Raw genomic sequence first — 17,335 nt, 5'->3', positions numbered from 1 at the left:
TGACGAATAGGCTGTCTGAAAATTTTCCATTGGAACTGTTTTTTGATGGAAGGTTGAGTGTAATTTCAACGAAACAAAATGTTTTGCAAAAAGTGTGTTCTGTGGAAAATTCTGAGATTTCGTTGAAAAACTAAATGTCTGAAAGTTGAAATATTTTAGTTAAAAGCTGAAATATAACAGCCAAATTCTGAAATATTTTGACTCTGAAATGCCACCGCAATGCCTCATGGGACTTGTAGTTCAAGCACCTCAGGCTCCCATTCTCCTCTATGTGCTGAGTTCCCCAGGCAGACTACACCTCCCATGATGCACCACGGCCAGTGACTGTCCAAGAGGGGAGGCCATGGTGCATCATGGGAGACGTAGTCTGACCAGAGAACCTGGCTTTTACAGGACAATGGGAGCATGAGGTAACCACACTACAATTCCCATGAGGCAAATCAGTGGCATTTCAGAATCAAAATATTTTTTTTTTCACTGAGCTCTTGAAATTTTCTCTGGGAATAAACCTCATTCTCTGACCAGCTCTAGTCAACTAGCACTTGACAATCTGCCCATTATTATTATCTTTTTGTTATTACTCAAGCAAGGCAGTGCGATCTAGTGGATAAAGCACTCGACTGGGATTCAGGAGAACAGTTTTTAGTTCCCTGCTCTGTCTCTGACCTGCTGTGCAACATGGAATCATAGGGTTAGAAGGGACTGCAAGGGTCATCTAGTCTAACCCCCCAAAGGCAGGCCACGCCATCTTTCTGTGCCTCAGTTTCCCCTTCCTAAACTAAGCATGCCTAAACCTTACTCTCTTATTTGTAGATTTTCCATGACGTTGCTTATAAAGCCAAAGACCGTGCTGACCTTGTAGCTGGTATTGATGAATTCCTGGATCAGGTGACGGTATTGCCTCCTGGAGAATGGGATCCATCGATTAGAATTGAACCACCGAAAAATGTACCTTCCCAGGTAGGTAATATTTTTCACTTCCAGAATGAGAGAGAGACTAGAATGGCTGACGGGGATGTATGAGCAGGAACTGTACAAATGAGATCCCTGTGAAGCAGCATGTCATACTGGACAGAGCACAGGATGGGACCTGGGTTTTATTCATGGCTCTGCAACTGTCACCCACGCTTGGGGCAAGTCACTTCCCCTCTCTCTGCCTCAGTTTCCCCGTCTCTAAAATGGGGATCATAGCTAAGGCTACGACTTAATCATGGGTATTTTTAGTAAAAGTCATGGACGAGAAACAAACAATCACAGCCTGTGACCTGTCCATGACTTATACCATAAATACCCCTGATTGAATCTTGGGGGCGTCGCTGCCAGGGGGAAGCACACAGCACCAGCTGCTGCGAGGAGAGCCCTGGGGGCCCATTGCACCAGCTGCACGGGGGAGTCCCCGGGGGCCCGCGGCCAGGGGGTAGCCAGCGGCTGCTCTGGTCACCACCATGGAGGGAGCCCCCCGGGGGACCCAGCAGCTGCTCTGGCTGCCCCCGGGACCACTGCTCAGGCGGTCTCCAGGGCCAGCTGCATTGGCTGTTGCTCGGGTGGTCCCTGGGGCCAGCTGCTTGGGCAGCCCTGGGGTCAGCCACACTGGCTGCTGCAGAAGTCACGGAGGTCACAGGAAGTCACGGAATCCGTGACTTCCGCAACTTCCGTGACAAACACCAAGCCCTAATCAGAGCACTTCATTAGCTCACAGAGGGGTTGTGAGGATAAATACATGAAAGATTGCGAGACATGCAGATTTAAAATTTTTATTAAAGTTAATGTTTGAAATTAAATATACAGAAGTTAAGAGGGAAGGTACTGTACATCTGGGGTCAGGCTTGAGTTGTGAGGGATTACAGGTATCGGTTACAAGGATGAAGAGATACATACATTTCACATAACCAGCATAGACCCAGATTGGGGTGCGGGAGTTTTTAGAGTGTCAGTGGATAAGTGGGCTCGGGTACGCCACCCATGGAACGTATAAAGAGTCCAAGTCAGTATCGGTGTAGCGGATAAGTACATGGGTGGGGTGCGTCCCTTGGTTTGTCAGGGAAGGAAGTGGGTTATTTCCCTGGTCGGCGGTCTTGATTACTCAATGTGGTTTTGACGGTGTCCTGGGATGTGTTCCGTATAAATGTCTCTCGACCACCTGATGGTGTCAGACACCATGAGTTGTCTCTACTACAGTAATGTTGGCCATATAAGTACTTAGATAGCAGAAAGGCCAGGCTGGATTTCAAAGAGAGGGGCTGGTGGAACACTGTTCTGTATGAGAGACCCTCAGCTCTGGATCTAGCTGTGTCCATCCAGTCCAAAATAAACTGGTTGTGTTCATCTTTTATGCCTGGTGCAAAGTGTATCTGTTAGTACAAAGTCAGGTAGGGGTTCATTTGTGCAGCGGGAGTTTGGGGCTGTTTAATTCTATTTCTGGTTGTGTAATTGATGTCAGAGCACTGTATGCAAGTCAGAAGAAAAGAACAGAAACCAATAAGTAATTGCAGCAGAGTTTCTTAATGAGGCTGGATGTTTCAATGTAGAGATGTGATTGGCAAGGTCCGAATGCTGCCCTGGATACAATTAGGGTGACCAGATAACAAGTGCAAAAAATTGGGACACTTTTATTTTCGGGGAATGAAGGTTTAGTTGCATATCTAAGGGTATGTCTACACTACCCGCCGGATTGGCGGGCAGCGATCGATCCAGCAGGGATTGATTATAAATCGGCCCCCGAGCCCTGTCCCGTCGACTCCTGTACTCCAGCGCTGTGAGAGGCGCAAGCAGAGTCGATGGGGGAGCAGCAGCAGTCGACTCATCGCAGTGAAGACACCACAGTAAGTCGATCTAAGTACGTCGACTTCAGCTACTTTATTCACGTAGCTGAAGTTGCATAACTTAGATCGATCCCCCTCTCCCCGCCCCCCCAGTGTAGACCAGGGCACAGACAAAGCCCCTAATATCAGGACGGCTGATCACCCTGGGTAAAATGGAATGTGAAAGAAACAGTGTGAATAAGCTACTCCCCTGAGCGATGTAAGTTACACTGACATAACCGCTCGTGCGCACAGCGGTATGTCGGCAGGAGAGCTTCTCCTGCCGAAGAAATGGGGTCGGGGCGCGGGGGCTTCCCCTGCCCACCCAGCACTCCTGCTGGGGAGCGGGATCAGGACGCAGGGGCTTCCCCAGCTCCCTGGCAGGAGCGCTGGGCGGGCAGAGCAGGGCAAGCCACCACGCCCCAACCCCGCTCCCCATAGGAGTGCCGGGCGGGTGGCGGGAGTGGGGTCGGGGCATGGGGGTACCCATTTTTCCAGGGTCCCCCGATTGGCTGGGGTCCCTGGGCCCGTGGCTAATCCGCCACTGCTTACGCATGAGTATCACTTTACTTGTGTGTGTAGCGCCATTGACAGCATAAAATTAACAGCATGCATCAGTGTTTGTAAGACCAAGGCCTTAGTGTAGTGTATAGGAATTGGGTAGTACCCCTTTAAATAGTTTGGTAGCTCTCTAGTGGGCCTTTCTGTTATGGCAGAAGCCACCAGAACCTACCAGAGCAGCAGTATATATATGTACCTAGGGAATACGACCCAGTTCCTGCACACTCCACTAAGCACGGAAGAGTGTCTTACAATCAGATGCCTGGGATCTAGAGGCGAACACCACGAAGATCTCGCTCTTGTGTTTCTGTTTTAACAGGACAAGAGGAAGATGCCAGGTGTCCCTAATGGCACTGCTTGTCATACTGAGCCAGAACAGCACAGTGGACCCGAACTTGAACGAACGGGAAGGTTAGTGCGGCAAGATTTAACGTTCATCTGCCTCTCCTTAAAGTTCACCCTAGAGCTTTGCGAATAATGGATTTTTTTTTTGGTTGGCTGTCACCTGTCTTTTTGTTGTGTTTGTACAGCACCTTGCGCAACAGGGGGTCTGACATGCTAAGATAATACAAATAAATAATAATTTTTTTTTAAAGTCAGGGCTAAAAAGGTTTCATGTTGGCACAATTTTTTTTTTTGGCAAATCGAAAAGTCTAGAACATTAATTTTGGGTTGAATGAAGTGTTTTGTTTAACTTGAAGCAATTTTTTTCACACGTGTGAATGTCTTAAAAATAAAAGTAAAGGAAATTTCTAAACAAAAAGTCCTTTTCAATTGAAAAATGAAAATATTTTGTTTCGGAAATGGGCTTATGGGGGGAAAAAATGGATCGATGTGGGTCAATGCTTGTCCTGAGACCACTCTAAAATTGAGAGGTGTAGTATATTAGTTTATATAGTTATCAATTAGCTATCAACTAATTAGTTAATTAGTTATCAATTGGTTAATAGATAAGGTGTATAGGATGATGCTCCAGTCTAAGTAGAGTAGTTCCTGGATTTTGTAGGACCAATCAAGCTTGTTGTGTAACTCAGTGGAGCTCTTAACAGCACAAACTACAAGAATCGCTGAAGAGGACTGCTTAGTAAAGACAGTGTGTTTCCTGCACAAGGCAACGTGGTTTATGACCAGTAATGCACCGTATCTCGCATCTCTGTAGGTAGGAACATTTGGATAAAGAGCCTTAATTTGAGTCAGATCCCACAAGGGTGCATTTTAATGATTAAAGGAAGAATATAAACCTTGACAATAGAGCTGGTTGGAAAATGGGAAGGTTTTCTTAAGGGAAAACTTGGACTTTTTGGCACCAAATTGAAAACCTAAATATTGTACCTGAAAACCAAAATATTTCCTTTCAAGATGGTGCCTCGTGGGAGTTGTAGTTTGGGTGGCTTATGCTGCCAGTCTCCTTTCTGGCTGGAGCTTTCTGGCTGGACTTCATCTCCCATGATGCACCACTTTCTCCCCCTTTTGAGGGGAGTGGCTGCATCATAGCAATTCGGGGTGGTGGTGTAGCATGGGAGATGCAGTCCTGCGAGAGTGCCTGGCCTCTATAGGAGAATGAGAACATAAGGTAGCTGAACTACAACGCCCATGAGGCACTTTTAAAATAAAAATACTTAGGATTTCAGTATTTCACAGAAAAGCTGAGATTTTTCTCAGAATTTTTTTAATCAAAAAAGGGGAAAAAATCATTTTTTGGTCAAAATTTTCCACGGGGGAAGGAGGAGCAAAACTTAGGGGCAACTCGCATTAGCCTGATGTGGCTCTTTGTTTCCCTCTAGTGGCTAGACCACGTAGAGAGGTCCTGCAACTGTCCCTGGGCTTCCGTGCTTATATGACCCCCTTTAGTGTAGTATCAGAGTATATCCCAATGACTAATGGGTTTTATCTTCCCAGCATCTCTGCTAGGCAGAGAAGGACTGTCACCATATTCCAGGTGGGGAAATGAGACGCAGGATACCTTAGGTGACTTATCCACCGTCACGCAGGATGTTTTCTGGCTGAGTTGGGGATCGAGTGCGGTTCTTTCCCCCTAGACTAGTGGCTTATCCACCAGGCTATCGTACCTACCTATCTTTCCATCCTAACGGCTGGTTCTTTAGGTCAAGCAGTAGCAGCTTATGCTTTAAGATGTAGGGATCCTAGGTTTAATCACAACCAGGGGCGTTGTTGTATCCCGATTTCTCTCGCTGTGGGGTGAAAACAATTATTTGAACAACACTGGAACTCCTCATTATTATTGGCTTGTTGGGTGACTTCGGGCAAGTCAGTTCCCCTCTCTGTGCCTCAGTTTCCCCATCTTTAAATGAGGTTACTGACACTTCCCTCCTGTGTAAAGCACTTTAAGATCTGATGGAAAGCATTGGAGTGAGGCATCATTTCATTATGAATAGCGTCAGAGCAAGGTGTAGGGTGGCTTGCAACATAGAGAATTTACAAGACAGCATTGCTTGTCTCTTGTTTAAAAAAGAAAATCTGCCATTGTTGTCTCCAATAGGGGGAAAAATATCATTTTCTTTTCTTTTTTGCAGGCTCTTTGGTGGTTTGATCATGGATGTGAAACGAAAAGCTCCTTGGTTCTGGAGTGACTTCAAGGACGCTCTGAGCTTGCAGTGCTTGGCGTCTTTCCTCTTTCTATACTGTGCCTGCATGTCCCCCGTGATTACCTTTGGGGGGCTGCTTGGAGAAGCGACCGATGGACAAATAGTAAGAATTTTTTTTTTCTAATGCATAATGTATGATTCCCAGGAGAACAAGCTACATCAGAGAACACCAAGAGCAATCGGCATTGAATTTCACTGCTGCTAATATGTTTTGAGTTCTATTGATTTGCCTTCTGCTAGTTGAGCCTTTAAGGGGCAGGTTTTCTCCACAACCAGGCAGTCTAGGAATTTAATTTTTGTTTAAATGAAAGCTGAGATTCTGGTGTAATCACTTGACTCCGGGAGCTGGGGCTTTAAGAAACCCCACCAAATATCATGAGGCTCGTGATAAACTCATGAGAGTTGGCAACACTGACTGATTTCGTGGAACTATATTAATTCACATCCGCAAAGCCTCTGCCCCATGGCATTCCATGGCGTGTGCTGCTTATGCTTCGGGCAGGCTAACAAAGTGTAGCTTTCAAGGTTACATTTTCAAAGCTGTTATTTCACGGGGCAGCCCGCTCCGTTTGGATAGGTGAATAACACTAACCTGGTGGAGTGATTGCTATTTAAAATTAAGATCCTGCCGTAGGTAGGATGGGAGGCATAGATAGAAGGTGATGGGTGTCTGTGTAAAACTCTCAGGGTACATCTACACTTATTTGGAGCTGGAGGTGTAGATTCTAGCTGGAGGAGGTATATCCGTGCTAGCTCCAATTGAGCTAGTGTGCTAAAATCGAGTGTAGCTGTTGCAATAGGAGGGGCAGCAGGAGCTAGCCGCTGTGAGCACAAGTCCAAAGTCTCTAGTAATTTGGTTTCCCATTGCGCTGCGTTAGACCGTACAACTCCTCAGCTTGTCTTTGCCAGTGTGACTATCTCCCCACACCCCCACAGGTTGTGTATTTATGTAAAGGTGGCAAGAGTGTGCCATGAGCCCACGGCACTTTCATTCAGCACTGTGCACGTGTTCTTTTATATGGCAGCATTTTGCAGTCGTGGGCTGGAGTCCAGAACCCCCAAAATGGTATAAAATCTTAAGGAAGGAAGAGGCATTTGCAGATTTTACTCACTAAATCCAATACATTGCAATCCATAAACAATACTCATCCCTAGCTCTTATCTGGCACTTTTCATCAGTAGCTCTCAAAGTGCTTTACAAAAGAGGGCGTTCTCATTATCTCCATTGTACATATGGGAAAACTGAGGCAGCGTATTTAGTTCCATCAAAAGGAATATAGGACTGGGAAGGATCTCCTCGGTCACTGACTAAAGTCCCTTAGTACTACATCCATATGCTTATTGCTGTTTAGTCACGTAAAATGCAAGCAAAGAGACGCAAATTGGGATTTTCAAATCAACTAAGGGATTTGGGTGCCAGATTCCCATTAAAAATCTGGCCAGGTGTTAGTCTCTTTTGAAAATAATCGCATGAATTCTCCATTAAGGTCCTGTACATCGCTCTGGCAGCGTATACTCAGCTTAAACTGGTGTGAATATAGTTTACGCCCACCTAAATGAGATTCAGCCCCAATGTGTATAAAACTTAAAGATGGAGGAACATTTATCTGTTGCTTGCTTGTTTGTTTTTAACTTCAGAGCGCAATAGAATCCTTATTTGGTGCCTCGATGACTGGAGTTGTGTACTCTCTGTTCGCTGGACAACCCCTCACTATCTTAGGAAGCACTGGACCGGTGCTGGTGTTTGAAAAGATTTTGTTCAAGTTCTGCAAGTAAGGCCGTGTGCTCTTTAGAATGTACAGAATTGATGCGTGTGGCCAGGTGGCAGATTAAAAGAATAGCAGGGAAAATGTGTATTAAAAAAAAAAAGCAAATGTAAGATGCAGTTTTATTTCCTCCTTGCAAATAAAACATTGCTGCTTTCATGAGTGATGGTGTAAGACTGGAATAGTGTGAATAGATTTAATAAAAATTGGAACAGTGAACAATACACTGACTTTCATGAGCCATTAATGTGTTGCTCATATGCTTAAAGTTATGCACATTCTCAAGTTCCTAGCCCCCATCCCCAAATGCTTGTCTCTTCCACTTCTTATGTCCTGTCTTTTAGGTCTGGATCCTGGAAATACTTATGCACATGCTTAACTTTAAGCATATAACTAATAGAGCTGATGGAAAAAGTGGTTCCCTCCCCCCCATAGAGAATACTGATTTTTGGGTAGAAATTTGAATACTGAAAAACTTTGTCCACAAAGTGAAATATTTCATTTTTGGCTGAAATATTTTGGTTTCCAAGCATTTAGTTTTTCTGCAGAAAGCAGACACTTTCATTAAAAAAATAATTAATTGGAAATCCGAATGTATAATCCTTAAATTCAATGGGACTAGTTACTGTGGCTGGTAGGAAATTTTCCATCCAAAAAAAAAACCAATTTCTATTGATAGTTTCTCTAGAAATTTTTTTTTGGATGGAAAATTTCCTACCAGCCATAGTAACTAGTCCCATCGAATTTAAGGATTATACATTCTTAATGTTATGCATGTGTGTGTTTGAAGACTGTGAGCTCTTAAGGGCAAGGACTGAAATTTTAATATAGAAGTGTACAGTGCCTGGCTTAATTGGGCCACTGCTAGGTTGATTAATAATAATAATAATAGATTTGAGCTCTTCTCTGCCTGGTCTACACCCTTGATTGGTGGTAGTTCGCCTGGAGAGCAGTGATGCACTTAATTGGTCCTCATAAGAGTCTTAATGCATGAATAAAATCCTTCCCAATTTCCTGTGCCATTCACTGAAAACTGTGCACCTGTTTGTTTATTCTGACCTTTGGCCCTTGTTCCTGGCTTCTTTTTGCAGAGACTACTCACTCTCCTACCTTTCCCTGAGAACGAGCATTGGACTGTGGACCGCTTTCCTGTGCATCGTCCTTGTGGCAACAGACTCCAGCTCCCTAGTATGCTACATCACTCGCTTTACTGAAGAAGCATTTGCTTCTCTGATCTGTATCATTTTCATCTACGAAGCGCTAGAGAAACTGATTAAGCTAGGGGTGACCTACCCCATCCACATGCACAGCCAACTCGACCACCTTACCTTCTACTAGTGAGTTCATCTTGGTTTTTTTTTTTTTTCCTTTTCTTTTCTAAAGCTACTCTCATCAAACAGGACAGTAAGATGCTGATTCAGCAAAGTATGCGCCTAAGCCCATCCCTGTTTAGCAAAGTACTTAAGCACATGTTTAATTCCCTTTGACGTCAGCAGGACTGCAGCACCTTGCTGAATAAGAATGGATTTAAACACGTGCTTAGAGGAAGATGATCTAGCGCAGTGTTTCTCAGCCTTTTTGATAACAGGGACCAGCTTGTTGCCTTCCTAAGTTCTGTCAGGGAGATCTCGGGGACCGGCACTGGTCCATGGATAAGAACCATAACAATGGCCATACTGGGTCAGACCAAAGGTCCATCTAGCCCAGTATCAGCAGCCAATGCCAGGTGCCCCAGAGGGAACGAACAGAACAGGTAATCATCAAGTGATCCATTCCCTGTCGCCCATTCCCAGTTTCTGGCAAACAGAGGCTAGGGACACCATCCCTGCCCATCCTGGCTAATAGCTATTGATGGACCTATTCTCCATGAATTTATCTAGTTCTTTTTTGAACCCTGTTATAGTCTAGGCCTTCACAACATCCTCTGGCAAGGAGTTCCACAGGTTGACTCTGCGTTGTGTGAAAAAATGCTTCCTTTTGTTTGTTTTAACCTGCTGCCTATTAATTTCATTTGGTGTCCCCTAGTTCTTGTGTTATGAGAAGGAGTAAATAGCACTTCATTATTTACTTTCTCCACACCAGTTATGATTTTATAGACCTCTATCATATCCCCCCTTAGTCGTCTCTTTTCCAAGCTGAAAAGTCCCAGTCTTATTAATCTCTCCTCATATGGAAGTCGTTCCATACCCCTAATTATATTTTTTTGCCCCTTTCTGAACATTTTCCAATTCCAATATATCTTTTTTGAGATGGGGCTACCACATCTGCACGCAGTATTCAAGATGTGGGCATACCACGGATTTATATAGAGGCAATATGATATTTTTTGTCTTATTATTTATCCCAACATTGATTCCCAACATTCTGTTCGCTTTTTTGACTGCCGCTGCACACTGAGTGGATGATTTCAGAGAACTATCCTCAATGATTCCAAGATCTCTTTCTTGAGTGGTAACAGCTAATTTAGACCCCATCATTTTATATGTATAGTTGCACATTGGAAAACATAATCCCATTACTTTGCATTTATCACCACTGAATTTCATCTGCTATTTTGTTGCCCAGTCACCCAGTTTTGAGAGATCCTTTTGTAGTTCTTCGCAGTCTGCCTGGGACTTAACTATCTTGACAGGTTTCAGAGTACTTTTATATCATCTGCAAATTTTGCCACCTCACTGTTTACCCCTTTCTCCAGATCATTTATGAATATGTTAAATAGGACTGGGCCCAGTACAGACCACTGTTTATCTCTCTCTATTCTGAAAACTGACCATTTATTCCTACCCTTTGTTTCCTATCTTTTAACCAATTACCAGTCCATGAGAGGACCTTCCCTTTTATCCCATGACTGCTTACTTTGCTTAAGAGCCTTTGGTGAGGGACCTTGTCAAAGGCTTTCTGAAAATCTAAATGCACTATATCCACTGGATCCCCCTTGTCCACATGCTTATTGACCCACTCAAAGAATTCTAGTAGATTGGCGAGGCATGATTTCCCTTTGAAAAACCATGTTGACTATTCCCCAACAAATTATGTTCATCTATGTGTCTGACAATTTTGTTCTTTACTATAGTTTCAACCAGTTTGCCCGGTACTGCAGTCAGGCTTATTGGCCTGTAATTGCCAGGGTCACCTCTGGAGCTCTTTTTAAAAATTAGCGTCACATTAGCTATCCTCCAGTCATTTGGTACAGAAGCTGATTTAAATGATAGGTTACAAACGACAGTTAGTAGTTCTGCAATTTCACATTTGAGTTCCTTCAGAACTCTTGGGTGAATCCCATCTGGTCCTGGTGACTTATTACTGTTTAGTAAAAATTAGGATCTAGTGGATAGAACAATGGGCTGGGGTTCATGAGACCCAACTTCAGTTGCCAGCTACTCCTGAATAGCTCCCTGTGTGGACATTCTTATTCCAGAATCCACTTCGGAAGTGGATTAAGAAAAATCCAGAACAAGTGTCCATACATGGTGTTATTCAGGAATAGCTATTCTGCTTTGAAGACACATCCTGCCTTTTTCTGGAATAGCTGTCGACAAGCCCTCTGCATCAGGCTTTCTGTGTGGCCCTGGGCAAATCACTTAATGTGCCTGTAAGAATTCTTTTCTGTCCGCGGGGGAGTTGGGAGGATCAAATCCACCATGATTGTAGGATGCTCAGATATGATGGTGAAGGCCATAGACGTGTCAGGAGTCGAATTTAAGCACATGCTTAAGTACTTTGCTGAATCGGGTCTTAATGCAGGGACTTCTTGAACTCCAGCTAACATAATGTGTGACTGTTCAGTGGTAAAGCGCAGAGATGTGCCACAAAGATTTGGGAACTTTTGAACAGGGAATCCACCAGCACCTAGAAACCACTGGCATTTTGCTATGTACTTTGAGAGCATTTTAATGATCTAGTGGTTCGGGCACTGAGCAGGGAGTCAGGACACCTGCGTTCAGGAGCCCTTGAACAAGTCCCTGCCCCGCTCTCTGCCTCAGTTTCCCCATCTGCACAGTGTGGATAACGGTACATATTTCGCTTTGGAGGTGCTGGGTGTGCCTCTGTAACTCGGCCTGAGCTCAGTTTTGCTCTTAAACCTTTTTGTGCTTAATCCTGAAGAATACAGCATATCCTCCCCCCAAATGAAAAGCCAAGTATAATTATTGCGCAACGAGGTTCTGTTATCGCTGAGGAGTTCCCCTCTTTTGGTACTTTAACCCTAATATGTTTTCTTTGCTCTTAGCTGTAAGTGTGCCGCTCCTGACAATCCCAGCAATCAAACCCTACAGTTCTGGAGCGACAAGAAGATTGTCCCTTCTGTGATTGAGTGGGCGAACCTCTCTGTCAGTGTAAGTGCATGGGCCCCTGTGCTCTTAGCTGTGGTATATTACAGATCTTGGGTGACCAGATGTCCAGACAATCCTGATATTTGGGGCTTTGCCTTCTATAGGTGCCTATTACCCATCACCCTCTGTCCGGATTTTTCACACTTGCAGTGTGGTCACCCTATATAGATCAAAATGGAGCGGAAGAGCATCATGGTCCAAATAACCATCGTGTCACACTCCTGCTAATGTTAGCTCTGCCTTTTCATGCTGCTAATTGTTACCTAAGGCCCCTAAGTTATCCCAGGCCTCCAACTGTACTAGAACTACTGTAATAGAAATAATACAGTTCAGATTCGTGTGAGTTTAAAATTAGGGCTGGCTGGCAAACAGGAATTCTGTTTTGCAAAAAATGTCAAAGTTTCAGCATTTGTTTTCACCGCAATGTGCAATGAAACGGAAACCTTTCACCATTTCCTGTGAATACAAGAGGAGAGAGAGAGAGAGAGAGAGAGAGAGAAAGAGAGAGAGAGAGAGAGAGAGAGAGTGTGTGTGTGTCAGAGTCTAAGGCCTGCCCTGAATAGCTTGGTGGTTAGAGCACTCACCTGGCCTACCGGAGCCCTGTTCTATCTGATATGGAGGAGAGACTTGAACCTGGGTCTCCAGGGGAGTGTCATAACAGCTGGAATATATTGTCAGAATCTCTCCTGTTGGGGCTGCTGCACTTTGTATAAATAAAACATTCCACCAGAAAATAGCGGGGCAGAGGGAGACTGACTCTAGCCTGGTGGTTAGGCTGTTTACCTGGCACAGGTTCAAGTCCTTGCTCTGTCTATCCCTCAGCTGAGTGCCCTAGTCTATTGGCTATTCAGAGGTCACTCCCCGGACATCCCATCCAGGTTCTGTGAAAATGTTGCCAAAACTAACCCCTTCCTACCAAAAATGACAGTTTTGACGAGTTGGCATTTTCTGATGGAAAAACACTTTGTCAAAAATTTCCTTACCAGCTCTAGTTTAAATGCTTGGGACCAGCATTCTCTTGGCCCGGGGAGGTGCAAAGACCCAAGTAGTAAATGCAGCCTGCCTATGCCCCTGGTTTAGGAAAGCATCTCTGTTCAGGAAAGCAATCCTGTGCTCGTCTCTAAGTCCACACTTATGTCTCGTTGAAGTCAATGGGACATAAGCGCATGCTTAAAGTTAAGAACGTGTACAAGTGTTTTCCTGATTTGGGGCCTAATTTCTCCAAGCCCAGGACTCTGATTCAGTAATGTGCTTAAGCATGTGCCTAACTTTAAGCATTTGAGGTGGGGAACTGCTTAAAGCTAGGTGTGTGCTTAAGTCCTTTAATGGAATCGGGGACCCTGTGTGGAACATAAAGAGGTCTTTTCCCAAAATCTCCCGATCACTTCCTGTGGGTTTTTCCATGAGAACTTACCTCTCCTTCCATCATTATCATTGAGTTAACCCTCCTTTCCATACCTCTCTCGCCTTCCCTGAACGCTTCCTTTTTCTGTGCGGTTTCTCGAGATGAAAGCAGCACTCACAGTTTAAGCTGAGGATGTGCTGTTGATTTACAGTTCAGCGTGACGTTGGGTTTTGTTCTCTATTCATAAGAATGGCCATGCTGGGTGAGAGCAGTGGTCCCTCTAGCCCTGTATCCCGGCTTCCGACAGTGGCCAATGCCAGGTGCCCCAGAGGGAATGACCAGAACAGGCAGTCATTGAGTGAGTCATATTTATTGTCCAGTCCCAGATTCTGGCAGTCAAAGGCTAGGGATTGCATCCCTGACCATCTTGGCTAATAGCCATTGATGGACCTATCCTTCATGAATTTATCTAATTATCTAATTCTGTTTTTAGCCCTGTTATACTTTTGGCCTTCACAACATCCCCTGGCAGCGAGTTGCACAGGTTGACTGTGCATTGTGTAAAGTAATACTTCCTTTTGTTTGTTTTAAACCTGCTGCCTATTCCCTCCTTAATGCACCCTAACTCACCTGTGAGGTCCACGCCCCTCCTTACAGGGCAGCACGGCCTAGTGGCCAGAGTCCATAGGATCAACCCTTGTCGCAGGGTAGCACGGCCTAATGGCCAAAGTCCATATAAGCGCCCCTGGTTGCAGGGTAGCATGGCCTAGTGGCCAGAGTCCATATAAGCGCCCCTGGTTGCAGGGCAGCACGGCCGAATGGCCAAAGTCCACGTAAGCGCCCCTGGTTGCAGGGCCGTAGGACCTTACTACTGGCTCAGCGGGGGGGTCCTACCGAAACACGCTGAGGCTTACCTGGGTCAAGGTACCAGTCCGTCACCTCCCCCGGGTCGCTCCCTACCGGCTGGGGAGTTGGGGTCTCCCACGGATCCCAGGGTTCTCCGTGAGTCTCCGGATCCGTCGCCTCCTCTGGTTCCTCCCGCAGTAGGGGTTCGTGCCGGCCTATAAAAGCCTCTGTTCCTGGCAGCTTCAAGAGCGTCGGCTGGTCCTCTGCAGGAGCTTCCCAGTTGGGTCCTTCCCCTGCGGCCACCAGCCCCGACTGAGCTGAGTTCCCTCCTTTTATACTCAGTGAGCATCTGGAGCATGCCCAGTACGAACGGGGCGGGACTTCCTCTGTCAGAGCTACTGGTCTGACGTCGCTGGGGCCAGTGCGGGGTGGGGCTGCCCCGTCACATCACCCCATGCTTGTTCGACGGCCACTGTGCAGCGAACAGGCATCTCCATTGGTAGCTGCCAGTTTAAATGCATTTTACTAGGAATGTCTAAGCCCGCACCTCTGTGAGCCAGGTCAGAGCTGGGAGAGGAGGTGGGAGGAGCCCTGTCTGAGCAAGCGAATCTGAAGAGTATGACTGCCCTGGGCAGGCACAATGTATCAGGAGGGATAGTGCCCGTACAGCCAACCCCAAATGGTGAGCAATTGTGAGTCCAGCCCCCTGAAATCATGAGTTAGGCTTAAAAACCGTGAGCAAAAAAAATCACAAGACTTGCAATAATATATATGGAGATATACCTATCTCATAGAGCTGGAAGGTCATCCAGTCCAGCCCCTGTCTTCACTAGCAGGACCACATACTGATTTTTGCCCCAGATCCCTAAGTGGTCTCCTCAAGGATTGAACTCACAACCCTGGGTTTAGCAGGCCAATACTCAAACCACTGCAACACACTCAGGAGCAGCAGGGATTGCACCTGTTCTGTAGCTATACAGCCTGCACTTTCTCTAATGTTGGCTCGGTAGCCTGCTGCTGCTAGCAGGGGATGATTCCTAGCTAGCTTCCTGTGGGACCTGGAGCAATGTTGTGCCTTTTTGCCTACTCCCAATTTCCTTGAAGCAGTAGTTGACAGATTGCAGCTGCTTTGTGCGTGAGCGCTCCCTGCCCTTTCAGCACTCTAGCGCACCCTATAGGGCGACCACAATATAGCCCGTATTCTGCTAGCCATTTGTGATGTAAAGCATTAGTGCATTTTTTGGTAGGGGGTAGTTTTTAAATAAAGCCGGTGTCGTTTCCACTCTGTTAAGATCACATGCACGTTGGCAGGGCTGTAATGCTCTCAGCTGTTTTTCCATTACATTTCCATTACTGTTTTTCCATTAGTAAACAGCTTGTCTTACAATGTTTGCACAAATTATGTCATTAGTGCAACGATTCAGGTAAGTGTCGTGTTAGATGAGTTCTTGGTTACCCAATGTTAATAAGTGACAAAGCATAAGCATGCCAATGATTAGGAAGAGATTGTCAAAAGAGGTGAACACTACAGCTGGTCGGAAAAATTTTGTCCAAACAGTTTTCTATCTGAAAATTCCACTTTGATGCAACTTAAATTTTCTGCGAAATTATATTGGCAGTAAAATTTCACTTAAAAAGAAAAAAGAAAAAAACATTTAGAACACATTGAAATGTCCCATTTTGATATATTTGGAACAAAAAGGTTTTTTTGTTTGTTTGTTTCAAATTTATTTTTCATTTTGAAACATACTTTATTTTGTATAAAAAATAAAAATACATTTTAAAAAGTGCTCAAAATCGAAACAAAACATTTCAAATTTATTGAACGTTTCGAATGACCCCCCACAAAATAATTTTTTTTAAGAATCTCCTTTTGCCAAAAATTTTGAAATTTTTGGCTTCTTGTCATGATTTGGAACAATTTTTTTTTTCAACATTCAAAAATGTTTCACAGGACAGAAAATCTATTTTCTGACCAGCTTTAGTCAGCAGATTGGGTGCTGAGCTGTTTTGAAAATCTGGCCCTACGTGCAGGGCCGGTGCTACCATTAAGGTGAACTAGGCGGTTGCCTAGGGCGCCAAGATTTGGGGGCGCCAAAAAGCGGTGCCCCCAATTTTTTTTTTACAGCGTTCCTCCCTGAGCGCGCGGTCGCAGCTCCACTTCTCCCACCTCCCAGGCTTGCAGCGCCAATCAGCTGTTGGGCCGCAAGCCTGGGAGGAGAATTAGAGCGGGGGCGGTGTGCTCGGGGAGGAGGCGGAGCAGAGGTGAGCTGGGGTGGGGAGCTGCTGCACGGCTCCCTGGGGGGGGTGCCTCAGGGCGGAGGGGGGGGGCAGGGAGCTGCCGCAGGGCTGGGGGGGCGCAAGGTGGAAGTTTCGCCTAGGGCGCGAAACTTCCTTGCACCGGCCCTGCCTACGTGTCATGACAGGAACCGTAGCGTAATGAACACTTTTGAAAACATGACCCCAAGCGACGACTCTCATCTGTTAAGTGATTGCAGTTTAAGTAACTAATAGTTTACTCCTGTCAAGTTCAGAGTTAGAGGATCAGAGGTCTTACTAGATGATCTAAATGTCCCTTCAGGGCTTCAAATCTATGAATGAAAAAAGTTAGCAACCAACACTTGTAACAAGAGGGTGTTAATATCCATGAATCATCACAGCCCTTCTGATCATTCCTACACGTTGCTACCTAATGCATATTAAAGCCATACGCTGTCAGCCAAAGGCGCATCGTAGTCAGTGGGAGTTTGGCCTATGTAAGAATAGCAGGATTTAGCTCTGAATGCTGTCTTCAGACTATGCAGATACTAAGGCCTTTAAAGAGCCTCTTTTTTGAGATGTCACATCACATTTGTGGTGTATCACGGGCATTGTGTGTGTTTATGGTGGTGTCTTGATTACCTGTTTCTCCAGGAATGTCGGAAAATGCATGGAGAATTTACTGGACCCGCCTGTGGGCACCATGGCCCCTACACGCCAGATGTCCTCTTCTGGTCTTGCATTCTCTTCTTCACCACCTTCATCATGTCTGGCGCACTGAAGATGTTTAAAACCAGCCACTATTTCCCAACAAAAGTAG

General features: G+C 45.4%; 1 protein-coding gene across 1 annotated transcript in view; it reads left to right on the top strand.

Moving 5' to 3' along the window:
* The window catches only part of SLC4A8 (solute carrier family 4 member 8), a 52,606-nt gene that overhangs the window by 22,832 nt on the left and 12,439 nt on the right, over positions 1-17,335 (top strand). The window contains exons 9-15 of the mRNA XM_065419429.1: positions 814-960; positions 3,682-3,773; positions 5,897-6,071; positions 7,607-7,740; positions 8,826-9,071; positions 11,963-12,068; positions 17,170-17,331. Of these exons, the coding sequence (XP_065275501.1) occupies positions 814-960; positions 3,682-3,773; positions 5,897-6,071; positions 7,607-7,740; positions 8,826-9,071; positions 11,963-12,068; positions 17,170-17,331 (1,062 nt within the window). The remainder of the gene's footprint in view (positions 1-813; positions 961-3,681; positions 3,774-5,896; positions 6,072-7,606; positions 7,741-8,825; positions 9,072-11,962; positions 12,069-17,169; positions 17,332-17,335) is intronic.

The sequence above is a fragment of the Emys orbicularis genome, chromosome 19 (genome assembly GCF_028017835.1).
Source record: "Emys orbicularis isolate rEmyOrb1 chromosome 19, rEmyOrb1.hap1, whole genome shotgun sequence".
NCBI lineage: Eukaryota > Metazoa > Chordata > Testudines > Emydidae > Emys > Emys orbicularis.
This window is presented reverse-complemented; position numbering and strand designations above follow the sequence as displayed.